The following is a 27,168-nucleotide window of genomic DNA, read 5'->3' as shown; positions in this document are numbered from 1 at the left end:
GCCAGTGTGCCTGAGAACTGTCACCAAACTGGTCGTTCTTGCACTAACGCAAGTGTGGCGAGATTGACGGTCGGGGGTCTACACCTTCTGTGGGATTCTTATCTTCCCCCCACTCCCCCGCACACGGGTTATCCAAGGGGCCCTTGAGAAACCTGTGTGTGAGGCATCCTGGAGGCCCCCATGGGCTGGGCCAGACCTCCTGCAAGATGCTGGACGTGAGATCCAGAGGACAGTTGCCACGAGGAATGTGTCGCCGGGGTATTGCATCCAGCCAGATAGTTGCAAATTGCAGCAGCCTAGGAGATCTCGGGACAAGTGAGATGGACCTAGCGGGGCAGAGTCCAGGGCGATTCCTGAGCAGAAGGTGAACGCTCTCCGTCTTGCTCCTGTGAGCGTCTGTGCCAGGAGAAGGTACAGAGGGGCCTGTAGGACTCCCTCCCTGAGGATGCCACAGAGCACACTGATAGAGGTTACATTTTCACTCCCTCTGAAGGGGCAAAGATATCATGTTAAATGCCTAATCTTGTAAAGCATTCGGGTTGCAAAGTGGAAAATCCTAAAAATGTAGCAGTGATCAATAGCCTTCAGTGAACCAACAAAATAGCTTTATGCTAAGGCTATTCCTGTGCGCCCAGAAGAGTTAGAAAATCAGCCCTGATACTGGATTATCTGCCACAGGCCTCTGCCAAAGAAAGCAGGGGATCCTATGTGCACTTGGAAGAGGGGAAGGGGAGATAGGGGAGAGTCTGGGGTAATCTACTCAGTTCAGCTCTGCAGCTCCGGCTGAGGGGACAAGCAGGCATTTCATGGGCGGTTGAACTTGTGTGTTACGAGGGCAGAGGGAGTGCCTTGGAAAATCCAGCTCAAGTTTACAGTGTGCCCCCACATGGGGAGGCTGAGATTTCAATCTCTGCTGATGATAGGATCCAAACGCTGGTGCTAAAAGGGAATCAGCGGAAGGCTTGTAATTGCTTAAATCTCTCTCTCAAGTTCTTTTTTTCTCCGTCCCATCATAGATCTATGGAGGCCCTGATTTCCACTCTCCCAGGATAGCCCAGCTGTGTGTGCAAAGATCGTCTGAGAATCCCATGCAGGTCTCCAGCACTGGAAGTGAGCTGGCAATCCGATTCAAGACTGACTGGTCCATAAATGGGAGAGGCTTCAACATCTCATGGAGAGCGGTCCCTGGAGGTGGGTGAACCTAGGAGCTGTCTCAAAATCCTTAAGCTGGGCCCTCGTTAAATTTCATGAAGTGTTTAGAGAGCGATGTGACGGCTACATCCTCCGTCACAGCTCTGTGACTTCTCTAATGGCACATAGGCTTCCCTGAGAAAGAGAGTTTAACTTGCAAAGAGTCACCTCGTATGTGAAAACCAGCCCATGCAAGTGTGCACATCCATGCTGAAAGCAGAAGCAGGGTGGTTGGTCAGACTCGCTTTCTGTCCGAGGGACTTCTGCCTGTTCACCAGCCTCAATTTGGGCATCAACAAAGTGCTAAATTACTTTATGCCACACATGTGGATGCTTGGCAAATACCAAAACTGCAAATGTTAAATTTGTGAATTTCAAGGAATTATTACCTTTCGTTATATACTGACTTTCTGCCCAAGATCTTAGGCTGTCTAAATAAATTACCTGTTGCAGAGTTTTAAAAATAAAGTATTAATGCACAAAATCTTTCAGCAGATGTTATTCTATACAGCTACTAATAATAGCAATGTTTATTGAACGCTTACTGTGTGTCAGGCATTTTTCTAACTATTCTACAAAGACTCTCTCATTTAATCCTCACAACCACCCTCTGAGGGAAGGTTATTTCTTGTCCTTATCTCACTGACGAAGAAATGGAAGATTAGAGTAGTTAGTGGCCTGTCCAAAGTCACACAGCTAAAAAATGCCAGAGTGAAGACATGACTCCAGGCTGCCTTACGGCCCCACTTCTGTAGGCCAAAGGTGATATAGTAAGTATACTAGAGCTTTCCTAAAGTTAATGGTGCATGAATATAATGAAAATTATATTTACGTGGTGTTTAGATTACCTAAAAATGATTCTCAATTATCAGAAAATAATACTGAATTTTCCCATTATTAGTTTATATTATCATAAACCCAAGAAATGATGAGTCATAGAGTTAGACATTGATAGATATTTGATTACATCATAGGAATTAAAAAAACTGAATGACTGTACAATGTCCAGAATATTAAATTTTAAAAGACAGATGTTAAATAATTTATAGAAGCGTACACTACTGAATTATCAAAATTCTTAGAAGGAGATGTGTTATTCTTACAGTATGTTATATTTTTAGAGAACAATGAAGAGGCATTTCATGGCTTTGTGAAAATATGATTTTATTTGCATTATTTTTCAGTATTTTTAAAATAACCTTTGACATCAGTATTTGAAGCCTTTTCCTAGGCATACTTCTTCATTTTGTTTGGGATGCCTGAATTAATGGCGAAAATTCGGTTCTTCAGGATGTTTAGCACAGACTACATAAAAATGGTGGTCAAACAAAGTAGCATATCGTTCTGTGCTCCCGGGTAACGGTGTAAAGTTTTGTGCATCAGGGATTCCTCTCATTATTGAATTGGGTCTCCCATCTACAGGTTGTGGTGGCATTTTCCAAGCTCCCAGTGGAGAGATTCATTCTCCAAATTACCCCAGTCCTTATAGGAGCAACACTGAGTGTACATGGGTCATTCAGGTGGAAAAACATCACCGTGTTCTCTTGAACTTCACTGACTTTGACCTTGAACCTCAGGACTCTTGTATTATGGTAAGTGACACAAATCTCAAGCATTGTCTCCAGTCAAACCTGGGTCAAAACACTCCCATAAGAGCATGTTTAGTGGATGTATTAGTCATGAATGTTTTCTGTGTCAAATCATGGGAAACTCAACTATTAGCAACTTAAAATATAAGGACATTTATTTTTTACCTAAATATAAACCAGGAGGTTTGTTTAGCAACTCAGTCTCTGCTCTACCATTCTTAGTGAATTGGCTTTTCATTTTGTGGTTGTTAACCTCATGGTCCAAAAATGGCTGCAGCAGTTCGGAACATCCTAAGTTCAGATCTGAAGAAGATGGGAAGGAATAGTGTTAGTTGTCTCTATTTTGTATTTTTTTAAAATCAAGAATGCAAAATTTTTACAGAAGCCCCCTTACAGATCATTGGCCAGAAGTGGTTGCAAAAGAGATTAGGAAAGTTTAGTGGATTATGATAATGGATTTATCATAGCCACTTTAAATCAATTATTATTAACTCTCTGGGGGTTCTCACAGGGTTCTACTTTTCTTGAGATCAGGATATCTTGATCTGCTACTTGAACAAATCAGTGTCTGATAGAACAGACTAGATGGGGAGACAAGGGGTGGAGGAAAAGGGATATGACTGTTAGTTGGTTCAATGACAAAAAGTTTCCATCACTACCAACAGCTTTAATACATTTTCACCTGAAACTAATGCTGTATGTTTAATGTAAGAGTGAATGAGGTTGTATTGCAAAATTTTCTTTTTGTCTTTAACTTTTTTGGTTACCTAATTTTTTTTTTAACACAAGGTTTTCCATCTTTCATTTGTATTTAGAGATATTTCATTCAAATATAAACCAGATCCTCTTGGCTAATGGATCTTTCTCTTTTAGTTTCCTGACCGTTTCTTATACAAATTCCAACTAGCTAGCTTTCAAACTTAACTCAGGAAAATTCAAAAGTTGTTTCATAATTTTCAAAGTAGTCCAGGCTAACAGTATGATTTCAAGTATTGTTTTACAAGATTAAATCATTAATGTACTTAAAAGTTCAGTTGATTTATGGTTCTGTTTTAACCTTTTAACTTGAATCTTCGGAGTCTAAATTGGCAGAGCAATATGTCCTACACCAAACTTAAGTTGTGGGGCATCCACTTTCCATGACGGTAACTCTGCTGACAGAGACAATTTTAAAACTTCGGATGATATTTTACAACACTTTCCTAAATGCAACAAGGAACTCACAAGGTAGTGTGACATTTCTGAGTTAATATCCAAGAGAGATGTGAGCTTGGCACTTGGAATTGCTTTTGCCCGTGGGGCATTTGCCGATCCAGAAGGAGTTAGTGGCGCTTCTCAGAGCCTTTCAGGGCAAAGAGGAGCAAAGTTTGAGTCCAGGACCTGAGTGGGGTGTGGGTCCTGGTAAACTCTCCTGAATCCTAGGTAAAGTGAAAGTAGCAGCTTTCAGGAAGACCGCATCCAAGCGTCGATTCATCTGAGTGGCCTCCCTAAATCTCCAGCCATGGAATAATGAGAGGAACCTTGCCTTGCTAATGCATCTAGGCCTTGGACATCTGGCCAAAGCAATTTAAACTCTTCTTCAGAAGGAGATGAAATCATCCCAGACCTCACTTCTACCAATAATTTTCATATGCAACAGCAAGCACACTATGAAAGACATTTATATATAGGAGGAGAAGTGCAACATAAATGAGTTATAGCATGAATAACAGACAATGGAAATAAACACTGATAGGCACAGGTTAGTAAACAACTATGGTTACTAAGCTTATGGAGATAAAAGTCAAAATTAAAACTTTCAGCAAGGACTGCAAATCATAAAAAGTGACATTGCAAATATATATTTTTTAAAGCTGAAAAATTTAAAGTGGATAAACACAGAAGCTGAAATTAATATCTCAGTGGAAGGGTTTGGGGTGTTTTGCTTGTTTGTTTTTTGTATATTAGGCAAATTAGACAGAGATGAGAGAACAAATGAATTGGAAGATATCAGAAGAATCTATCCAGAAAAAACAAAACAAAACAAAGCAAAAGGATGAAAAATACAGAAGGGAGATTAAGACAAATATAAAATTTGTCTTAATTAAAACAAATTAAAATTAAGACAAATATAAAATTAAGACAAATATATATTAAGACAAATATAAAAAAGATGTAACAGGGCTTCCCTGGTGGCGCAGTGGTTGAGAGTCCGCCTGCCGATGCAGGGGACACAGGTTCGTGCCCCGGTCTGGGAAGCTCCCACATGCCGCGGAGCGGCTGGGCCTGTGAGCCATGGCCGCTGGGCCTGCACGTCCGGAGGCTGTGCTCTGCAACGGGAGAGGCCACAGCAGTGAGAGGCCCGCGTACCGCAAAAAAAAAAACCAAAAACAAACAAAAAAAAACAACAAAAAAAGATGTAACATACATTTACATACATGTATAAATGGAGCAGGAACAATATTCGAAGAGCTGATGACTAAGACTTTTCCCAAACTGATGAGAGACATCAATTTACAAACACAAGAATCCCAAGGGACCCTGTATACAGCCAAGCAAGGTAAATAGAAAGACATACTTATCTGAAAAAACTTAAAGATTTTAATCTTTATCTAAAAGATAAAGAAAAAAATGTTACAGTCATCCAGGAGAGTAGGTGAGCAGGTGAACAAATTATCTTTTAGGAAGTGGCAGGCTGAATGCTGACTTTTCAACAGTGAAAACTGGAAGGAGAAAAGGCAAGAGTTGGTATCTTAAATTTGCAGGAAGAAAATCACTATCAGTCAGGAACTCTGTACTCTCCTAAAATAACCTTTAAACATGAAGGTGAAATAAAGCATTGAAGCAGTAGAGGTAACTTCAAGAGGAGGTCGAATGGGCCAGAGACAGCTTGTCTGCCTTACAGTTTTGCCTCTGGTGGGCAATTCTCCATCACTTTCTCCCAGTCTGTATGGTTCCAGGTATAGTTTCTTCTCTTTGGTAAAGTCCCTAATCCATAAGATTCAACATGCAAAGGTGTGTGAACCAAACAAAGCCCAGGTCAAAGCCACACCCAGCATGGCTGCATTATTTCCCTCCTGTGGTCATGAGTAGGATTTTCCACCTGCATGAGATATAAATACACAGACTGGGTTTTCTAGTAACCAGTGCCATATCTCAGCACACAGCTGGGCTTGACTTCACAAACCGTAGCCAGAGGAAACAGACAGGAGGAAGTAAAACCTCAGATATAATCTGGTCATTAGGCATGGAGATAAGAAAATAAACCCACATACAGGTGCCGGGAGGAGCCCAGTCTGGCAGATATGGTAAACTACAAAATGTCATAGTCCAAACAAGTTGCCAGGGTCAGGGGATCCTGTATGAAGTAGTTGGGGTAACCCCGCCTGCGGGGAGATGCGAGTATCAGAAGCAGATGCTGCCAGGCCCTTGAGCAACACATGGATTCAAAAAGCGAACTGCACCAGCAGTGTGGGTCACCACAGTGCCGTGGCTAAGAAATCCAGCTCTGTGGTCGGGTGGCCCTGGGGCTGAGCCTGAATTCTGCCATTTGCTGGTTGAGTCGCCTGGGAGAAAGCGAATCTTTCAGCTTTGGTTTCCTTAATTGTGAAATGGGGACAGTAAGAGTATCTGTGTCAGATTTGTTGTTGGGTTACTGGAGGTCACGTCGGTGACGTGCTTGTCACATAGAAAGCCCCCCATTCGTGCCAGCCCCTAGTCACAATGACACTGACGGTGAGCGTCCCCAGAGAGGCCTGTTCCAGGGACAGTGGTGGAGGAGGTGCTGTGGAATACAAGGACGAACAACCAGCTTAGGGTGCTGGGCCTCCGGGTCTTCAGTAAAAGAAGACCCTGTTTATGAACCTTTCTGCTAGCACAGCGCCAAGCGTTTCGTGGACCCAGGACTCAATAACCTGTAATAATGATCACGAGGAAACAGGAGTGATTCATTTGGGCCTGGAAGCCAGAGGAGGTTTCACACCAAAGATGACATTTACGTGGCAGAATTTCACTAGTAGACATGTGGCACAGAAGCCAGGGGAGGAAGCTCTGGGGAGAGAACAGGGTAGATTGTGTACAGAAGCGCGAGCGTGCACAGACATTTGGGCTGTAGCTCTGTGCTGGGGAGTGTGTGGAGACCCAGGGTCTATAGAAAACATCTGAACTGGACAAACTCTTGTGTTCTGTGAAGAATTTGAAATTATCCTATAGCCAGTGTGGGGAGTTGATGAACGTTTTCTGTAATGTACTCAAAACTGTGTGTTATGATAATAACAGGCAGCCGTGTGAGGCTAGGTTCGGCAGAGAAAGAGAAGGATGGTATAAAGGCTGATTGGAGAGCTATGGAAAAACCCTGGGCAGTGGCCTTGGGAGTGGAGAGAAAGGATGTACCGGCAAGCTCATGTTGGTGTAGCCACCGAAACCTAGGGGCTAATTACACCATGGAGGGTCGGGGGGAGGGGTGATAGAGATGCAGGGGTTAAGATGATTTGCTTGAAGAATGGGTAAATAATAATAATGCCACTGACTAAGAGAGTACTAAAGGGATAGACTACTCAGATTGATTTGGAAACTTGAGTTTGAAGGTCTACACTGCGTCCCTTATAGAGTTCAACAAACGGGTTCAGTGCTCAGGATGGGGTCTGAGCTGGACAAACCCACTTGAGGATAATTTCTGTATACTTGGATGGTTGTTAAAACCACAGAAGTAGATGGAATCCTATATATGAGTATTTTGTAAAGAGAAAAGGGCCAAGTAAACTCTTGGCCCTAAATCACCATTGAGGGGGAAGATGGAGAAACAAAGGACAAGGAGACTGCAGGGTACTCAAGGAGATGGGTGGAGAAGCAGAAGAGAATGGTAGCATAGAAACCAACAGAGAAGTCAGTTTTAAGAGTGGGTGGGCAAAGGTGTCAAATCCAGCAGATGAAGCTGAAATGAAGCCACCAGATTCAGTCTTTGATGACCTTGTAAGAAGCAGGACTGGTGTGGGTAGTACTGGAAGATTCCAGATCACTATGGGTTAGGAGATACAGGAGCTTCTCAGCTTTTCCCCAGAGTTATGAAAGTGAATGGTATAGAGGGATAAAGGGCCATAACCTGTGATAAGTCAGGATCGAAGGAAAGTTGTTATTATTATTTGTTTTAGTGGTGAAGAAGCTTAAGCATGCCAGGAGAGCAGGGTGCTGGTGACAGAAGAGCAGCTGAGTGTAAGAGATCAATGGAGTAAATGATGACGCCATGTTATCAGGGCAGAGACCTGAGGAAGGGCCAGATTGGTTTTATAAATTTCATATTTTCAGAATGAGAAATTTGAACCCATGGCCAACCATAAGTTTCCTTTTCTGATTTGCAAATGTCTTTATATTGAAAGTTGCATAAGTCATATACAAGCTAAGTCATTTTTGTTTGTACAATTTGTAACTCACCTTTACGAAAAGATAAAGAAATGTGAAAAAGGACTGTTCGCATAAGTTGGGGTGGAGATCTGCTGTGTACGGTTGCCAAGTGGACCCAGTTATGGGGATGGAGGTCTGCAGAGGTTTAGAAACAGGCAGGCAATGCACTGGCGAGGCTGGGAGCTTGGCTCCAATTTAGAGTTCGCTGTCCACGGGTTCATGAAGGCAGGCGTTGAGGCACCAGCCATCTATCTTTATAGCTGGATGGACACTGGATGCGAAATGCCCCCGAAAATCTGGTATCTTACATAAGATCTCTGCAGTTTAAGTTCATACAAAGCCAGTCATTCATTTTGGAGACGTTCAAGTTAATTTCTTGGTCCTGCTACTTAGACAGAGTCAGTAGCAAAGAGAAAAACATTCAGCTGCCAATGCTGCTGCCAGATAATGTTTGTGTTCATGGGATTTTTAATAGAGCTCAAGTGTATTATTCAATGTCAAGGTAAATTGTGCTTGGATAGGACCAGCCATCAGGGTTTTAACCCTCCTCTATCAGTTTAGATTGCAGAGTCCCATTAGAGACCCAGCCATCTCTCAGAATTATTTGTAAGGAGTAGGACAGGATGCAGGGAATAGTGTTAGGAAGATATGTGTGCATGTGCCAGAGAAAGCCATCCCAGCCTTCAGTGGAAAACTGCAGACGGCTCATTGGGAGTGGGTTGAGTGGACTTTACTCCCTGGCATGATTATTGATATTCGATCTCAGTATTTTGAGCCACATGAGAACTTAGATAACATCGCAGAAGCATGTTTTCTAGAATTTCATGCTGCTGTAATAAAAAAAGAGAGAAACTAGATTTTTCTGAGTGCTATTGAAGTGGTGATGGCATCATCTGGAACTCATCAGAAAGCTCAGTTTACACTCAGGTTTCAACTAATTTGGTAATGCGTGTGCACTTTTTGCTCAGTCCCTGTGAGCGGCTGGCGTCGTTAACCTCCGGCTCTCCTGAAGGACACACTGTGACTGCTTCCTGCTACAGCAGCAGCGGGACCCACGGGCTGCACAGAACTTGTATGGTCAGCATGAAAACGGCTCCATTAGGTTTCATTTCACGAAGGCCTAGTATTAAAGTGACCTCCAACTGACAGCCTAATTGCTTAATTACAGGCTCTTTCCTGAGCCTTAAATTCACATAGCTCTGCGAGCTCTTACTGATCTAGAAATGCGGGTTGTAGCCCAGTGTGAGAGGGGAAGAGAGAAATCAGAACAGCGGCACGACTGGCCCCCAGAGACCCCGGGCCTCTGATTTCCACATCCTCTTTGCTCAGCACAATGGAATGTCTGCCTGGTGAGAATCAGTGAGAAACAGATAAAAGGAAGCAGACCACAGTCCTGGTCCAGCCTCTCATCTGGAGAACGTATCCACGAGGGCTACAGGCCCTGCTACAAAAAACAGGCACATCGTGAGTCACGGTCTTCTTTCTGAAGCTCTTCGTGCTGCCCTAGGAGAAGGAAAGCAAAGTGTTGGATTTGAACGGAAGAAAACCAGATTCCCCCCACGCCAAAGCTGCAGTGCCCGTTGTTCACACTATCTGTCAGCAAGGCACAGGGTGGGACAGGGCAAACGTAAAACACAGTATCCGTATTTCGTTTTATTTTTTTAAGACACTACCTATGATGTGTTTCCTTTTAAAACATTGATCATTTCCAAACCTGAGCAAATAGACCCAGGAATAATAGAAGTCAGTACTTCAGAGAAACAATTCTTAAACAGTTCTTCCTTAAGTATGTACTGTTTTACAAATAGATCCATGGCAGAAACCAGTCTCTTTCCCTCTCTTTCTCTCTCCCTCTCATATCTTTCCTTTTTCCTTTACTTCTCACCACAGAAAGTTTACCTTCCGTTTGATACTTGAGGAAGGTCTCCAGTAATCTCTTTTAAATGTTTTATTTTGTGGCTTGCTTTTGGTAACCCCTTAGCCATTTGGCCTTCCGGTGCCAAGTTAGTTACCAAAAGCCACGCTGATACTTTCCATCCCCAGAGCAAAGAATCATTGAATTGGAGCCGCTGTCCGTAATCTGCGGACACAAGCTTTGTTTCTGTTTCAGCTCAGAATCTCCTTAAATGTATGTTCATTCGTGAAAATAAAATGAACTTCTTGGATTTCTTTTCATACCAACGTTTCCAGTAATCTTTGGATCCCTGCTTGCAACAACTGCAAATTATGAGAGTTTCTTGTCTCCTGTAAAATTTGGAACTGGAGTGCCACCCTGTAGAACAAAGAAACAGGAGTGACAAGAGTCCCGACACAAGATGTGTGCTGTGAACTGGGGATTTCATTTCAGAGGCCCGTTGCTGGAAAATATCACTGACGGAGGAAACCGATGTGTCCTCCACCCTCCGCCCTCCACCCCCAAGAAAAGCTGCTCTAATGAGCAGTACTTCCCTTTCCTTCCTTACCTAAATTTATGACTTTAACAGCTTGGATAATTTCCTGGTGGGGTGCGCTCCCTGTCACTTAGTATTTCCTCCGCCTGCAATTACCGTTCCAACACGGGGGCTCCATTAGCAGCTATGCTGCCCTCCTCCCGTTTGCCACACGTGAATGCATTTCACGGACTCTCATGCTCCAGACGGACTGGGCAACCTGATGTGAATGATGTCTTCTCTGCCCTGAGATCTTATCCACCACATGTCTTGACCCCGATACACTTCAAGGCAATCCAAGCAGTAGACACGTGTTGCGAGAATGAATTAAAAATGAAGTAAAGGGGAAAGACCAGGTTGAAAGCCAATAAGGCCAGGGGCGAGGTGAGCAAAGACGCCATGCTGGTCTAATGAGACTGTGGTTAGACCAGGAAAGGACAAGGAGTGGACGTATATCTGGATCCAAGACTAGAGCCGAGTTAGGAATCGGGGATTTGGGTGTTAGGTTTAGTGATTGGTCCTGGGCACTGTGCCCGCTTTGTTCCAGCCGGCTCAGTTAGCACGCTGGGAATCCTGTGCGTGTACAGTGGGGTGGAATGCATGACAGGTGCCAGCCACTCCAAAATCCACAAGGGCCCCAAAAAAGACTTTCTGAAAGGCCACTGAGGATGCTTGCTTGCACGTCTCAAGAAGAGAGAGGTGACTTCCACTCTGTTTCCCCGGATTTTCTTTCCAGATGATGACGGACATGTCACTAGCTTCCTGGAATCATGATCTCCCAGTATTCTATTGTCAGTGAAGAAAACTTGATTTTATCTTTTTGGTTGTTTTAATGATAATTGATCAGAGGCCAGACAGATGGGGTTCACATGCTGGCTCCACACTACCCAGTGTGTGACTGTGAACAAGTGACTTATGTCTTCTGCGCCTCAATTTTACCAGCTGCAAAAAGGAATTGTAAGAAAGATGGAATTTTTTTAAAGACCTAAATGTAAGGCCAGACACTATCAAACTCTTAGAGGAAAACATAGGCAGAACACTCTATGACATCAATCACAGCAAGATCCTTTTTGACCCACCTCATAGAGAAATGGAAATAAAACCAAAAATAAACACCTAATGAAACTTCAAAGCTTTTGCACAGCAAAGGAAACCCTAAACGAGATGAAAAGACAACCCTCAGAATGGGAGAAAATATTTGCAAATGAAACAACTGACAAAGGATTAATCTCCAAAATTTATAAGCAGCTCATGCAGCTCAATAACAAAAAAACAAACAACCCAATCCAAAAATGGGCAGAAAACCTACATAGACATTTCTCCAAAGAAGATATACAGGTGGCCAACAAACACATGAAAGGATGCTCAACATCACTAATCATTAGAGAAATGCAAATCAAAAGTACAGTGAGGTGTCACCTCACACCGGTCGGAATGGCCATCATCAAAAAATCTACAAACATTACATGCTGGAGAGGGTGTGGAGGAAAGGGAACCCTCCTGCACTGTTGGTGGGAATGGAAATTGATAACAGCCACTATGGAGAACAGTATGGAGGTTCCTTAGAAAACTCAAAATAGAACTACCATACCACCCAGCAATCCCACTACTGGGCATATACCCTGAGAAAACCATAATTCAAAAAGAGTCATGTACCACAATGTTCATTGCAGCTCTATTTACAATAGCCAGGGCATGGAAGCAACCTAAGTGTCCATCGACAGATGAATGGATAAAGAAGATGTGGCACATATATACAATGGAATATTACTCGGCCATAAAAGGAAACGAAATTGAGTTATTTGTAGTGAGGTGGATGGACCTAGAGTCTGTCATACAGAATGAAGTAAGTCAGAAGGAGAAAAACAAATACCATATGCTAACACATATATATGGAATCTAAAAAAAAAATGGTTCTGAAGAACCTAGGGGCAGGACAGAAATAAAGATGCAGACCTACTAGAGAATGGACTTGAGGACACGGGGAGGGGGAAGGGTAAGCTGGGACGAAGTGAGAGAGTGGCATGGACATATATACACTACCAAACGTAAAATAGATAGCTAGTGGGAAGCAGTCGCATAGCACAGTGAGATCAGCTCTGTGCTTTGTGACCACCCAGAGGGGTGGGATAGGGAGGGTGGGAGGGAGACGCAAGAGGGGAGGGATATGGGGATATATGTATATGTATAGCTGATTCACTTTGTTATACAGCAGAAACTAACACACCATTGTAAAGCAATTATACTTCAATAAAGATGTTAAAAAAAAGAAAGAAAGATGGAATTTTAAAAAATATGCTTAAAGCATTAATCGCAGTGTCTGGTACAGATAAGTGTTAGCTGCTGCTCCTGGTGTTTCTATTACTACTATTACTGCTTCTTTTACTACTATACTATGTTAAAGGTCTAAACTTATCTTTTTGAAAATTGTGAACCTTAGGTACACAGACCTGGATCCATAATCCTTAGTTCATTGCTATCATGGTTAGTTTGTGAACAGGCTTGTTTTATCTTAAAGTATTTTTTTAATCTTAAATAATATATTATAAAAATTTTCACACACTCTTCGCTATATCATCTCGTTAAATTCTTTTCACTTCAGAAGTGGCTTATTTTGATACCTTCTAGAAGATTCACAAGTGAGTTAAGAAGGAAAAAAGTGATAGTGCAGAAAATGAAAAGAAAAGCAAGTTCATATACGTTTATAATTTGTTTGCATGGAAAGCTTAGCTCTGAAGTTCAGGTGAAGCATTGGCATACTTTGGGGAATGTAAAACATGCTGTGTGTTTTGCTTTTGAATTGAAATGCTTTCCTCTTACTCCAGTTTATACTCATTTTTTATTTATTTATTTATTTATTTTTTTATACTCATTTTAACCCACACATATAGTTGGTTTATTTTCTCCCTGAGCGAGGTGAAACTGAGTAAAAGAAGAAGGCGGTAGGAGTATTTTCCCACCCCCTACTCCCCAACGATCTGAGGGAATATATTCCAGTTTCTAGAAATGAAAACACAAACATTACTGAGGAAGCCAATGTTCGTTTTCCCCCTTCATCGTGTGCTTTGGCCTGTGAGTGATGGTGTCTCAGCGAGGGGCCCATGAGTCACTCCATCACCAGGGCTTTGGCCCTGGGGGAGGGGCTACTCGCCGCACCCCTCTCAGCCTCTCTGCTTGGTTCTGAGCAAGGCATCCGTGATGGCTCGTCTTTATTCAGTACAGTTTTCAAATGGGTCGGGACACTCCACCTTCCTTTTGTATTGGATTTTACATGTTAGAAAGCTCCTTGCTCAGGGGTAGTTGTTTGGAGACTGAATTAAAGGGAGACACAAATTCAGGCAGGGGAGATTTTAGGCTCCTTTAGTGGCCTAGGCAAGACAGCATGAAGTCCCACAGCAAGACACTGCCGGGCAGGTGGAGGCAAGGGGTGCAAGAGACACGTCGGAGGAAGAGTTAACGGAACATAAGGATCCATTCCACTGGGGGATAAGGGAGGGATCTAAAAAGGCTTGGCAATTGGGTACATACTCTGGCATTTACTGAGGCAAGAAATGAAGCTGGGGCTTCCCTGGTGGCGCAGTGGTTGAGAGTCCGCCTGCCGATGCAGGGGACGCGGGTTCGTGCCCCGGTCCGGGAGGATCCCACATGCCGCAGAGCGGCTGGGCCCGTGAGCCACGGCCGCTGAGCCTGCGCGTCCGGAGCCTGTGCTCCGCAACGGGAGAGGCCACAACAGTGAGAGGCCCGAGTACCAAAAAAAAAAAAAAAAGAAATGAAGGTGCAGGAGGAATTAGGGGGAGGGGGCGATGATTTCAGTTTGAGACGTTGACTTCCAAGGTTGATGGAACATACCAGCAATGGTGTCTGGAATGCAGTCAGATAGCTGAGCCTGGAGCTTGGAGAGAGGGCTGGACTACAGTTGTACGGAGTAGCCAACTAACACGTGTCTTGGAAATCTTAAAACAGAAGCCACATCCTTGATACATTCCGTCAGGCAGCAGAAGGCTAGATTAAATGGCGTGAATAGCCACCTGGCTTAGATACTGCAGTACAGTTATATGAGTAGCATATTTTCCTGTCTCTGTATGGGGTCATGTACATGTCCGTCTGGCTAAACACTTAAGCACTTTAAAGATATATGTTATTTTAAATTTTTATATGCTCCTCTTACTAAGTTTCTAAAATACAGAAAAGAAAAAATAAGAAATTAATGGCATCCATAATATTGCAATACAGAGACAAACTGTTAACATCTTGGCTCATTTCCTACAGAAACACACACATGCACACTTACACACACATACACGAAGAGCGTTAATATAAAACTGCGTATAGTTTTGTATCCTGCCTTTTTTCACTTAGCTTATTCAATACGCTTCTTCTTAAGAAGAGTTTCTTTGGCCCTATAATCAGTTACATGGACACCGTAGAATTGAGTTAAGCACGAGCTCATCATTGATCACTTAGATTACTTCTATTCTTTTCTTATTATAATAATGCTCTGAAGAGCATATTTATATGTAAATCCTAGTCTACATTTCCCATTATTTCCTTTATATAGATTCTCTTTTTGTAATTGAAAACTCTATTATGAAATATTTTAAGTCTACAGAAAAGTATCAGCTATACAACGCATGTAAAGTATAGCATGAACAAAAACATCCTACTTGCTAAATCTCAATATTTGGCCATATTTGCTTCAAGTTCTTTGGTTTTTTTTTTTTCCCCCCAAAAGAAATGCATTCCTTTTGAGGCCCCATGTGTAGCCCACACTGTTCCATTCCCAGCCCCTGGCCCAGAGGAAACCAATTTATGAGAAAGTGTGTTTACAATTCCCATGGCTATTTTGGTACTTTTTCATGGTATGTGCGCATCTGTATACAGTATGTAATGTTATTTTGCATGTTTTACAAATATGTGTTATGTTGTATTATGTACATCAAGTAAATGTATTATGTTCAAGTAAGTAAATTATTATGTATAATTTATTTATCTGATGAACATAATACAACATAACACATATTCTTCCATCCACTCTTTTCATCCAACAATCTGTTTTGAACGTTTTTCTACACTGTGGTGCATTCAGATCGAATGCATTCTTTTTGCCACCATACAAGATTCCACTTTATCAACATCCCATGAGTCATGTACCCACGTACTGTTAGTGCACATTTCAGTTGCTTCTGATATTGTACTATGGCAACCCTCAGCAAGGAACGTTCTTGTCCACATTTCTGAATGCAGTCATGCAAGAGTTTGTCTCGGGTAGACGCCCGGAAGTGAAAGAGCTAGCTTTTACATTTCCTGTGTTGCCAAATTCCACTAAAAAATGTGTGCGTGAGCCTTCCTATCATGAAACAGGAGAAACTTACCTTCATGTTATCTACCCCCATTTTTAAGACGATGAAACTCATAACCAGAAGCTTCTGAAGTGCAGGAACAAACAAGTATCCCAGATGGGTCCAGGACTGGAGTCTAGGTGTTCTGACTCTCAGAGTGCTTCCAGGTGTTCTGATCACGAGATCCCTGTGCTTCCCAGGTGTTCTGAACCTAAGATCACTGTGCTCTCCTCTGGGCCTTAGTCGGTCAGATGGAACATGTCAGATGGGCCGAATCCCGTATGTAGCCTGTCAGTGAAGGCTGAGCACTGAGAGGCCACGAACAGTGCGGTTTGAGATGAGTGTGAGTGTTGACATCCACTTAGGCTCCGCTTTTTGGACATTTTTGAAGCGGTGCTGTGAAGCCGGGTGTGGTGCTGTAGGGAAAATGATGGGAGAGGAGCACAGAGATTTTTAAAGAAATCACTGTTCTTCCTGAACTAGACCGGATACTTTGTCATCCCCAACTCAACCTGCTGCATTAACGATCTTATGAATTCTTGAACAAGCTGTGATAGCTTTACTTTCCAAAGAACTAAGGAAGAAACAAGGAAAGAAAACAAGGGCGTTCGCCATCAGGGTAACACATTTGCTGAATGCGCATCTCACGCCAGGCAGGTCACCGTCACCACGGCAGCTCCTCTGGGAGGGCCAGCGGTTCCAAGGACAGTGGAGATGCCACTCTCTCTCCATTTCTTCCCTTTGTGTACACAACTCAGCCCACCCCCCGGCTGCCCCATCACTACAGCCAGTCACCCCTTAGACCTCAAGTAATTTCCAAGTCACTAAGTTCCATGAATGACTTTTGGTCCCTTCAGTGGAAGGTGACACAGGGGGTCGCTCCAGGTGAGGGAAAGGAGACTCAGAGGCCTGGGAAAACCATCGTCCCATAATATTTCCAGGGACTCTTGTGTGGAGAAGTGAGGCGGGGGGAGTGGTCACCCAGATGTCCGTTTCTTGTCACTGTTTACATTTCAAGGCCTCTATGTCTTGCTTCTTATGGCCGTTCCCTTTTCTCTACCCCTTTTTAAGAAAAAGTTGGGATTTAGACCTCTTTGCTTTATTTCTCCAAAATACTACACACGTGAGGCTCTATTATATGGTAGACTGCCTAAATATTGCAGGTGAGCTAAAATGTGATATTAGACATCCTTGCCCTAAAAACTCCAGGGTGCATTCCTTGCTCAGTGCCTCATTTCACACCCCCTGGATTGGTTATTTGTTGCTGCCTACAAACGTATCCCCAAACGTAATAGCTCAAAACAACAATAATTCTAGTTTCTGTGGGTCAGGAACCCTGGTGTGACTTACCACGTGGCCGTTGGCAGGATTCGGTTCTTTGCAGGCTGTGGCTAGAGGCCTCCCTCAGCCCCTCGCCACGCGGCCTCTCTGCAGAGCATCTCACAGCACAGCAGCTGCTTCATCAGGGCAAGCAGTACAGGGCGCAGGGGACAGTGCCAACAAGAGAGGCTGCCAGCACGATGCAAGGGTCCATCTGTCCCCACCGAGCCATGGCAGTGACACCCCTCACCCTGACCTTGTCCTGTTTATCAGAAGCAGGTTGTTAGGTCCATGCCACCCTCCGGGGAAGAGGCTGCACAGGGCGTGAAGCACTGGGGGCCAGGTCAGAAGTTGCCACCCTGTGCTCACCCCACCACCCCAGCTGGGCAGTTTTCATGGATTATGTCTCCAACTCAGGCTCCCGTCGTGCCGGATGAACCCCCACCTTTGGACCTCTTTTTGTCTTTGCCTCCCTAGCTTTCCCATTCCCTCCCTACGATGTTTTATCCATTTCTTAAACAGCAATTTAGTGATCTCTTCATCCCACTTTAATAGCAGAGGCTAATATCTATTAAGTACTTACTGTGTGCCAGAAACGACCCGATGTACCTTTATGCCTTTTAACTTATTTAATTCTGACGAACAGCATGAACGATATTCTCATGTCAGTCCAGTTTTACAGATTAGGCAGCTGAAGGACAGAGAGGAGAGAGACCCGTCCACAGTAAGTCACGTAGCATCTCTCCCCTGGCAGTCGTTCTCTGAGAGCCTGCGAGGGTGTTTTGCTAAATAAACACCTTCTGTTTTTTTCTCTTTAAAAGGAATTCTGCCACCTGCTTTTAAAGAATACATGTTGTTATATAATACATATTTCCATCATCAGTAAGTATATGGAAAGGCGAAAGGTTCCCTTTGCTTGGCTCCTTTATTTTCTCAAATTGCCGGTCCCTGGACTCTGACCACTGGCCTCTCTAAACATCATCCGGAAGGGGTGCTGGTCTCTCGTTTGAATGGTTTGCCTCCCCGTCACTTGGTGCTGAAGTTGACATGTGTCAGCTTTGAAAAGGGGTTGATATTTACTCAGGTCTCCTTAACACTATAAAGCATCAAGTATTAAAGTTCATAAATGTTTGGCTCAGTTCTACCCTCTGGCTACAGCTCAGGGTATATAGAGGGTCCCCGGTGGTACCGTAATGTCGTGTGTCCTGGATACTCTGGGCCTTGGGGGTCGGTCCGGTGTCCTGCACCCAACTTCCGCCATCCTCCTCCTCTCGTGGTCCTGGTGAGGGGCTGGCACAGCCCGTGAGAGGGCACCTGGCTGCTGCGTGTGTGGCCTGGCCCCTGACCTTGATCGGAGCCTCCTCCACTGCCCTCTGGGTCCGGAAGGCAGCTCCACTTGACCTCTTTCCCACAGTGAATAACCTCTTCCCCACCGTCGTGCCTGCTGTGCGCTTGTGCTGCCCAGTCCACGAGACAAGAAGCAGCTTTCTTTCTTAACTCTGGGTTTTCCTCAACCGTAGTCCGTTGTTCTCAGGGGTCATATACTCTTTATACACGATATTTACTTACTCATTTGTACATCAGACGTTTATTGTCTGTTATGTGCCTGGTTCTGTTCTTTTAAAAAGTCTCCTATTTTTGTATGATAGAGGTAAGTTCAGGTATTTTTAACGTATGTGCTGGTATCTGGGAATCTGACAGACTCTGAATACTTTGTAAAGACACTGATTAACTTTAGCGAAGAAATTAGATTACTGCTTAACTCCATCTGCCTGTCTTTAGAGCCCCTGTAGTTGGAATTCCCACGGATGGTGGCTGCTTTTTCTTTTGTGGATTCAATTTCAATATTTTATTTTACTGGAGTTATCTAGAAATGAGTTAGTCGCAATGTGCAGTTTTTTTTGTTTGTTTGTTTGTTTTGTATATTTCTCTTTTTACCACCTAAGCAACAGATCAGAAAATCAATTCCCAGGCCCAGGAAACTCTTGGCAGTAGACTTACATAAGGCTTATATATCTATAAGCTATGTGAATATGTGTATAGCCAGTAATAATATAATTTGCTAGCTCTGCCTTAGGAACTAAATGGAAGTAAAGGAAATGCATACTGATAATTTTGATGACTTTAGAATTAAAAAAAATAGCAACAAGATTTCTCCTATTTTCTTCCCTGCAGTTTTTTCCTTATAATTTTTTTTTGCAAATTTTACATCAAGTTTATTTTCTTCCAGGTTTATTGAGATATAATTAACACACAGCACTGTGTAAGGTGAGGTGTACAGCATAATGATGTGACCTACGTACAGCGTGAAGTGATGACCCCAGTAAGTTTAGTGAGCACCCATCATCCGATATAGACACGAAAGAGAAGAAGCAGGAAAAGTATTTGTCCTTGTGCTGAGAGCTCTTGGGATTGACAACTTTCTTAACAACTTTCCTGTACAACATACAGCAGTGTTGATTCTGTTTATCATGTTGTGTGTCACATCCCTGGTTCTTAGTCATCTCGTAACAGGAGGTTTGTACGTTTTGACCCCCTTCCTCACCATGCAAAAATACCACATTATTACTGACTGTGTTCCTCACACTGTATGTTTCACCCCCATGACTCATTTGTCTTGTAAATGGCAGTCTGTCCCTCTTAATCTCCTTCACCTATTTCTCTCCTCCCCTCACCCACTCCCCTCTGACAACCACCTGTTTGTTCTCTGTATCCATAGCTCTGTTTCTGTTTTGTTGTATTTGTTCATTTGTTTTATTTTTTAGATTCCACATATAAGTGAGATCATATAGTAGTAGTCTTTCTCTGTCTGACTTATTTCACTTAGCACAATACCCTTTAGATCCATTCATGTTGTCACAAATGGCAAGATTTCATTCTTTTTTGTGGCCGAGTAATATTCCATTGTATATATGAACTACATCTTCTTTATCCATTCTTCTGTCGATGGACACTTAGGTTGCTTCCATGTCCTGGCTATTGTAAATAGAGCTGCAATGAACACTGTGGTACACGACTCTTTTTTAATTATGGTTTTCTCAGGGTATATGCCCAGTAGTGGGATTGCTGGGTCATATGGTAGTTCTATTTTTAGTTTTTTAAGGAACCTCCATAGAGGCTGTAGCAATTTACATTCCCACCCACAGTGCACCAGGGTTCCCTTTTCTCCACAGTATCACCAACACTTATTTGCAGTCTTTTTGATGATGACCTTCATTCTGACAGGTGTGGGATGATATCTCATTCTGGTTTTGATTTGCATTTTCCTGTGATTAATTGTCTTGAGCATCTTTTCAAGGACCTGTTGGTAAAATCAGCATTTCAATGTGGGATTATGGCAAAAGAGAATCATATTGGGCTCGGAGCTCGATAACTCAGTGGAGGTTGGATTCCTTATAATTTTATAAATTAAAGCTTAAATTGATTTGATATTACTCTCAAATAAAAGGACTGCTATTCCAAACTGTTAAAAAAAAAAAGACCCCAGCTGTCTCCTTGATAACGTGAGGTCTTACACATTCATAAAATGGTAATTGGGAACATATAACTTAATAACTATCATACACATCGTAAAGAGAAGTAACATGATATAATATAGAATTTGGAGAGAGAAGAATTAAGTTCCTGGTTCTGCTACTCAGTAGCTCCGTGATCTTGGGTCACTAGCTCCATGATCGTGGGTCACTAGCTCCCATTGGATGAGATAATAGTTTAATAGCTAGCACACTTGTGAAGTCTCACTTTCTTCACTAAAAAAACGAAAAACATCACATGCTGTTGAGGACTAGTTTTAGAGATGTTTGCACTGGTGCTTGTAAAATTACGACATGCTAACCAAACGTAGGGTGACATTGGTATATAATTTTGATTTAGGGATATTGGAAACCTTCTATCTTGGATCTGTTCCTTGTGAAGTAATGACCCAGGTGTATGGATTTCAGCCAGAGTCCTGTGATTCCAGGATCTCGGGGGTAGGAGGGGCTGGAAACATGTAGACCTCCTAGAAGATGTGTTCTTTTAAAGAACCTCCAGGGAAATGGTTCATTCATGGGACTTTCTGAATGACTTTCGCCTTCACTTTCTACCTTCCTTATTTTGCCTTAAGAGGATTTCAACCATTCAGAGAGAGAAAGACAACTTAGAAAGGGAAGGAACAATATCTACTTACTCCCTAGCCCTCTGAATTTGGAGAGAGATAAAGGAAACTAGCGGAGTCTTGGCTTTGTGAGTTCATGGACTTGTAAAAATCCTCTGCATGTGTGTGTATCGTTGGGTGTTGTTTTTTGCTTTTTGGGGGACGTCTGTAAACCTCATAGAACCCATGTTCCACTGAAGTTTAAGAAATGCTCTTTTAAGCAAACAAACCAGTCACCTTGAGAGAAACAAGTAGTCTTGTACAAGCAGTCTTGACCAAGGGTCGATTGCCATATTCCCCAGACCCCTGGACCCCAGATGTTCTAAGAGGGTAGTCTTTAAAGCAAGATAGTATTAATATAACATTACTGAAATCCTACGTTGTTATAGCTATAACCTCAGGAAAGTTTAAAACCAAGTACAGAGATAAACAAACCTTGCATTAAACCCATGGTGGTAATACTTGCGAGTAGGTTGCAGTGTAAATGCAGTATAAGAGGTTGTGTAATGATGGCGTGTGTGTGGGTTTGGCTCCTATTCAAGGTATTCAGAAGAGGCAGTCACACTAGATTGCAAACTATATTTTGAATTGGTTGAGAATATATCATTTAGTTTTTAATCAACCTTTAAATGTTGAGTGAAAATCAGTTTTAACGTTTTATTGGATATATAGATTTAAAGATTAGGACATTGAGGGAAACAAAGAAAAAAGAAGTGGCGCTCCAGAGCATTTATGTGAAATCCGTCATCGTAAAAGTTTTCGCCCCTCATTAGAGTTAAAGGTCCTATTGATGTTTGACTCATGTGCTCATATAAACTAAACTGAGAATAGCCTCCCAGTCACACTTACGTGCTAAGGAGGACGCTGATTGTAATCACTAGGTATTCTAAAGTCACTTGTGTGTACCTTCCTTGTATTAAGTTCCCGACTTTCTGTTTTCTCCCAGGGCTTTCTTATGAAATGTAAATAGCAATTTATTTTGCATGAAGCAGTCGTATTTTAACCTCATACTTTTACTCCCGCCCTGGCGGTTGGCCAGCTGATGCATCTATCTTGCTTAACTGAAATCTTGCATCGGACAAGACGAAAGGTTTAATTCTGGACTCCAGAACCTAGCTGTCTGGTTCACCGTGTCCTGCTCCCTCTTAGGAACTGTGTGTCTTGGTCACATCGGTGAGCTCTCTGTGCATCCGTTATCCTCTTCTTGAAAATGGAGGGAATCTGGGGAGGAGGAAACTGGAGAGTATATGTGAAAGGCTGAATCCAGTTCCTGGCTCATAGTAAACGTTTAATGAACGGTTGCTGTCATTATTATTATCGTCCAGAGACAAAGAACTCATTTCCCCCCAGTTTACACATAAGAGCATTCAAAGATTCACACCAGACACACAGAATCCCAAGAAAATGCGCAAGCTTCAATTTCACACACTAGTACAGCAATTTTGGGGGTCTGTCATGTAAACCCTGTTCCACTGGCACATATGGAAGGTCAGCTAAGTCCCAGCGCAGAACTGGGCAGCACAGAGCCCAATATCTTTTTTTAAACTAATGAGGTAATTTTCTAAATCAGCCTCACATCACTACGTCATTTGAAAGAATTCTACCATTTCTCTTCCTCTTGACCATGACCCCATGAAGAGCATAAAGTTCCAGCAAAGGCTGGGTTTCTGAAAATGAATGATTCCTCCTCATTATTTCTTATGTATTTGCTCCATATTCATTCTTGTGTCAGCACATGTGAGCATGGCCCATGATGTAACTGCCCTGGAGTCAGGAGAGTTAGAAAGCAGGGTAAGGCCTGGCATTTATAAAGACATCCAGGGATCTAATGGCGAGTTTCTCGGGCACAGAAACTCCTACTGAAATCCCTAGTTTTCCTAGAAATGACCAAAGACTCAGACACTCCAATGGACCTGAGTGACAAGACAATAAAATGAAGCACTGGATTCCAACAAATGTGTTTTCTACTAGGTCACCGATGTGCAGGTACTCCACGGAACAGGCGCCTTGTGCAGGCAGATCTGAAGTTCTCAACCACTGTGTTCCCTGTTGTGTTTCTTTGTAGGCATTTGATGGTTTAAGCTCTGCAGCCCCTCGCCTTGCCGGTGTGTGTGGAAGACAGCAGCTGAGGAACCCCTTCACCTCTTCAGGAAACAGCCTCTTCCTGCGATTTCAGTCTGGCCCTTCCAGACAGAGCCGGGGGTTCCGCGCTCACTTCAGACAAGGCAAGTTCCGCGCGGGTCTCCCGGAAGCACAAACCATCTGTTCTTAAGTGCCCCTCTTGGTGCTGCAGTAAAATGAGACCGAAATCGGTCCCGGCTTTCTACTTAACATGCGACAATTTCAGTAGAACAAAGGAACCGTGGTTTGCAATGATTCCAACTGTTGATACTTTTAACTTTTCCTTTGTCTAACTAGGGTGACGGGAACTTCCTTGGGATCGCTGTATCTCTCAAGCAACTTTTCAGAATAACACTTAAAAGTGCCTTTAATATTAGAGACACTATTAAAGAAGTGTTTATCCAGATTCATTTATTCACAGATATATTATCTAGTATTTATCCAAAGTTTTATGCTAAGAGATACGCTACTATAAATTACAAGACTTTCTTGTAATATAAAGTCAGGTTCTAACCCTCAAGGTAGTGGTTGCCCTCCACCTGAAGAATCAGTATTGTTTTCCATTGATTTCTTCTTTTCTCTTTTCTTTTCTTTTTTTTTTTTTTTGGCCGCACTATGCGGCTTGCATCGAACCCAGGCCACGGCAGTGAAAGCGCTGAGTCCTAACCACTGGACCGCAAGGAAATTCCCCATTTTTTTTTCTTAAAGCACCACTTCCTACTAGACCTTTTCACCCATTGCCTTTCATCTGGGCATTTTAGAGATTAACCCTTTATTCCACTGTCAGAGACGGAACCCAGAGCTGGGTGGGTTGTTGTCCCCTTAATATGCCTTTGATTTTTATTGGGAGGATCCTTGTCATTTCAAACAAGTGTGGTCTATTTAGTCATTTCATCTGTTTCAGTGGACTTGGCTTGCCCGGATTCTGCAGTAAAGAGCCCTGGCTAGGAAGAGTTTCTGGGTTGAGGTCTGCCCAAGGTGCACTGTAGGCTTTGGAGCAAGAAGACTGCGAAGTTCTTTCAAAGAAAGAACAGCTTCTTTTTTTTTTTTTTTTTTTTTGCGGTACGCGGGCCTCTCACTGTTGTGGCCTCTCCCGTTGCGGAGCACAGGCTCCGGACGCGCAGGCTCAGCGGCCATGGCTCACGGGCCCAGCCGCTCCGCGGCATGTGGGATCTTCCCGGACCGGGACACGAACTCGTGTCCCCTGCATCGGCAGGCGGACTCCCAACCACTACGCCACCAGGGAAGCCCAAGAACAGCTTCTTAACACTCTCTCTTTTCATTTAATTAATCACTTACGTTTTGCTTCATAGCAAAGAAGTCCCCAGCGGGTCTTCTCTGGGCTGCTATAGCAGCCTCCCGGCCTCACCTGCCCTTCTCCCATATTCCTCCAAAGTCAACGTGCAGTAGCGAGTTCTGATTCTGACCTTCAGTGCTCCATTGTCTGTCCTGCCTCCACACCGACCAGGGCGTGGAGCCCAAGCTTCTCCACACAGGCACAGAATCTGCCCTGCTCTTTTTCCAGCATCGCTCAACCCTCCTCACGCGCCCCATGCTTCGGCCAAGCGTGTGTGGTGCAGCCCGTGCCCTCCTGTGTCTTTGCTCGGGCTGCCCTGGGCCACTCTCCCTCACCCCCGAATCCTCCTTCAGCGCTGTCTGCGCCATGAGATGCCTTGTACACCCCCCCGTCTTCTACTCCCACAGGGCTCTGCACATCCCTGATGACACACAGCCACCCTTATGAAGTCTCTTTCAACCGAATATTTATTTTCCTAAAAAAGAAGTCAGTCGTGGGGCTTCCCTGGTGGCGCAGTGGTTGGGAGTCCGCCTGCCGATGCAGGGGACACGAGTTCGTGCCCCGGTCCGGGAAGATCCCACGTGCCACGGAGCGGCTGGGCGCGTGAGCCATGGCCGCTGAGCCTGCGCGTCCGGAGCCTGTGCTCCGCAGCGGGAGAGGCCATGACAGTGAGAGGCCCGCGTACCGCAAAAAAAAAAAAAAAAAAAAAAAAGTAAGTCGTAAAAGAGATTATCCCTATGTCTGTAATTTGCAAGTGGGCAGAGTAAGTGAATCAATGCCAGCGTTTTGTTGAATGATTCAGGCAATGCGGAGCCGTTTACTCTGTTGTTCTTTGCCACTCCCCACTCCCCGTAACTGAAGAATAGTTACAGATGTAGAGTATGTTGCCACTTTCTCAGGGTTTATGTGCAGCTTTCTTGGCAGAGAACTTCCTTGACATGCCTTTCAGAAATAAGGAAACATCATTTATGCTTTCATTCTTCAAATAATTGTGTTGGAGAGTCAGCAGAAATCAAGAGTGTGTGACATTACGTGTGCGCTTGTGTGTCCCTCAGCCTGCGGCGGCTACATCCTCACCGACTCCGTTGATACGATATCCTCTCCCCTGTTCCCTGCCAGCTATCCATACAATCAGAACTGCAGCTGGATAATTCAAGCCCGGCCTCCGTGTAAGTAACAAAAATAAACAAGAATCCAGGAGCTTGGTGGCTGTGGGAAAGTCCAGCTATGACTCATGTTCTTATCTCCTCGGTGGTAACAATTGATGGCCTTCCTCTCCTGTTTTTGGGAGCCCCATTTCCTGATGTGCACAAGAACAAGGGTTTCCTAATCTGGTAGGAAGTAACTTTTACTGTTTATTCTTCATTTAATTATTTTTTAAATTTCAAGGCCTAGCAAAGGAAACGAAACAAAGCAAAAACCTGTAACCTAGTTGAAATGACAGGCGTGTGAGACTGGGGGTAAGCAACATAGTGGATAAATAAATAGTTTCTGACACCTGTGCCTTGAGTGCAGCAGATGCTCAAGGCAGTTGCCGAGTGAATAAATGAACAACGAGAACCAGAGACCGGAAAATTAATAACTCAGAGTTTGGAGATGCAGTGCTATGAGCATATTGGTCTTCAACCAAGGTGGAAGTTAATTACAAAACCTGGTCTCTCCTGTGATGCACGTATTTAAAAAAAATCCCAGCATAGGCCTTAAGAAACATGGAATACGTGCTTACACTCTGTTCTTTTTAGAATCCTAGAAGCTTGTTTTCTGCTCTGGTAGTAAGGATTACTGTCCACATTTTACAGAGAAAGTGAAGAGATTCCTAAAGACTCAAGCAGAATGACCGCGAAGAGGGTGATCCCGGGGCCGTTATGAATCCCGTTCCAAAGGAGCCCTGCCCTTCCTTGAGGTTTTCAGGAAAAACGGATGATTTCAGACGTCCTGTGGGAATGGCATTAAGTTCTTTACTCCGCTCTCTAATTAATGACCTGTGTGATAATAGGACCGTCACTTACGCTGATGAGGCCCCATCAGCTAATCTGAAAAAAGAAGAGTTTGGCTTAAATATTCTCTAACATTTTTCCTAGGCATGTTAAGCATTAACAGAAGGGTATCTTTATTGCCCTGCATGTCATTTGGGGGTCAGTGATGTAATCCTTAGGCAAAGGAAGTAGCCAGGAACTTAGCCTTGAGTAAAGAAGTCCCCTGCCTCGAGTTCCACAGTCTGGCACCTAAGGATAATTTCTAAACAGTTCTAAAGCATTTAGATGAAAGAGGTCACTGGTATAAAGACAGCAATAGGGAAAGATCCTATTCGGAAGATTTGGGACCCTGGAAGAAGACAAAAGGAAAATGTACCCAGGCACATACCTTT

General features: G+C 43.4%; 1 protein-coding gene across 1 annotated transcript in view; it reads left to right on the top strand.

Moving 5' to 3' along the window:
- Positions 1–27,168, top strand: part of CUBN (cubilin) — a 262,964-nt gene that overhangs the window by 113,099 nt on the left and 122,697 nt on the right. Inside the window, exons 30-33 of the mRNA XM_082845199.1 lie at positions 1,017–1,191; positions 2,614–2,783; positions 23,448–23,607; positions 25,856–25,969. Of these exons, the coding sequence (XP_082701325.1) occupies positions 1,017–1,191; positions 2,614–2,783; positions 23,448–23,607; positions 25,856–25,969 (619 nt within the window). The remainder of the gene's footprint in view (positions 1–1,016; positions 1,192–2,613; positions 2,784–23,447; positions 23,608–25,855; positions 25,970–27,168) is intronic.

The sequence above is a fragment of the Leucopleurus acutus genome (assembly GCF_964270905.1).
Source record: "Leucopleurus acutus genome assembly, chromosome: 1".
NCBI lineage: Eukaryota > Metazoa > Chordata > Mammalia > Artiodactyla > Delphinidae > Leucopleurus > Leucopleurus acutus.
The sequence above is the reverse complement of the archived record's forward strand: the minus strand, read 5'-3'. Positions and strand labels throughout refer to the sequence as shown.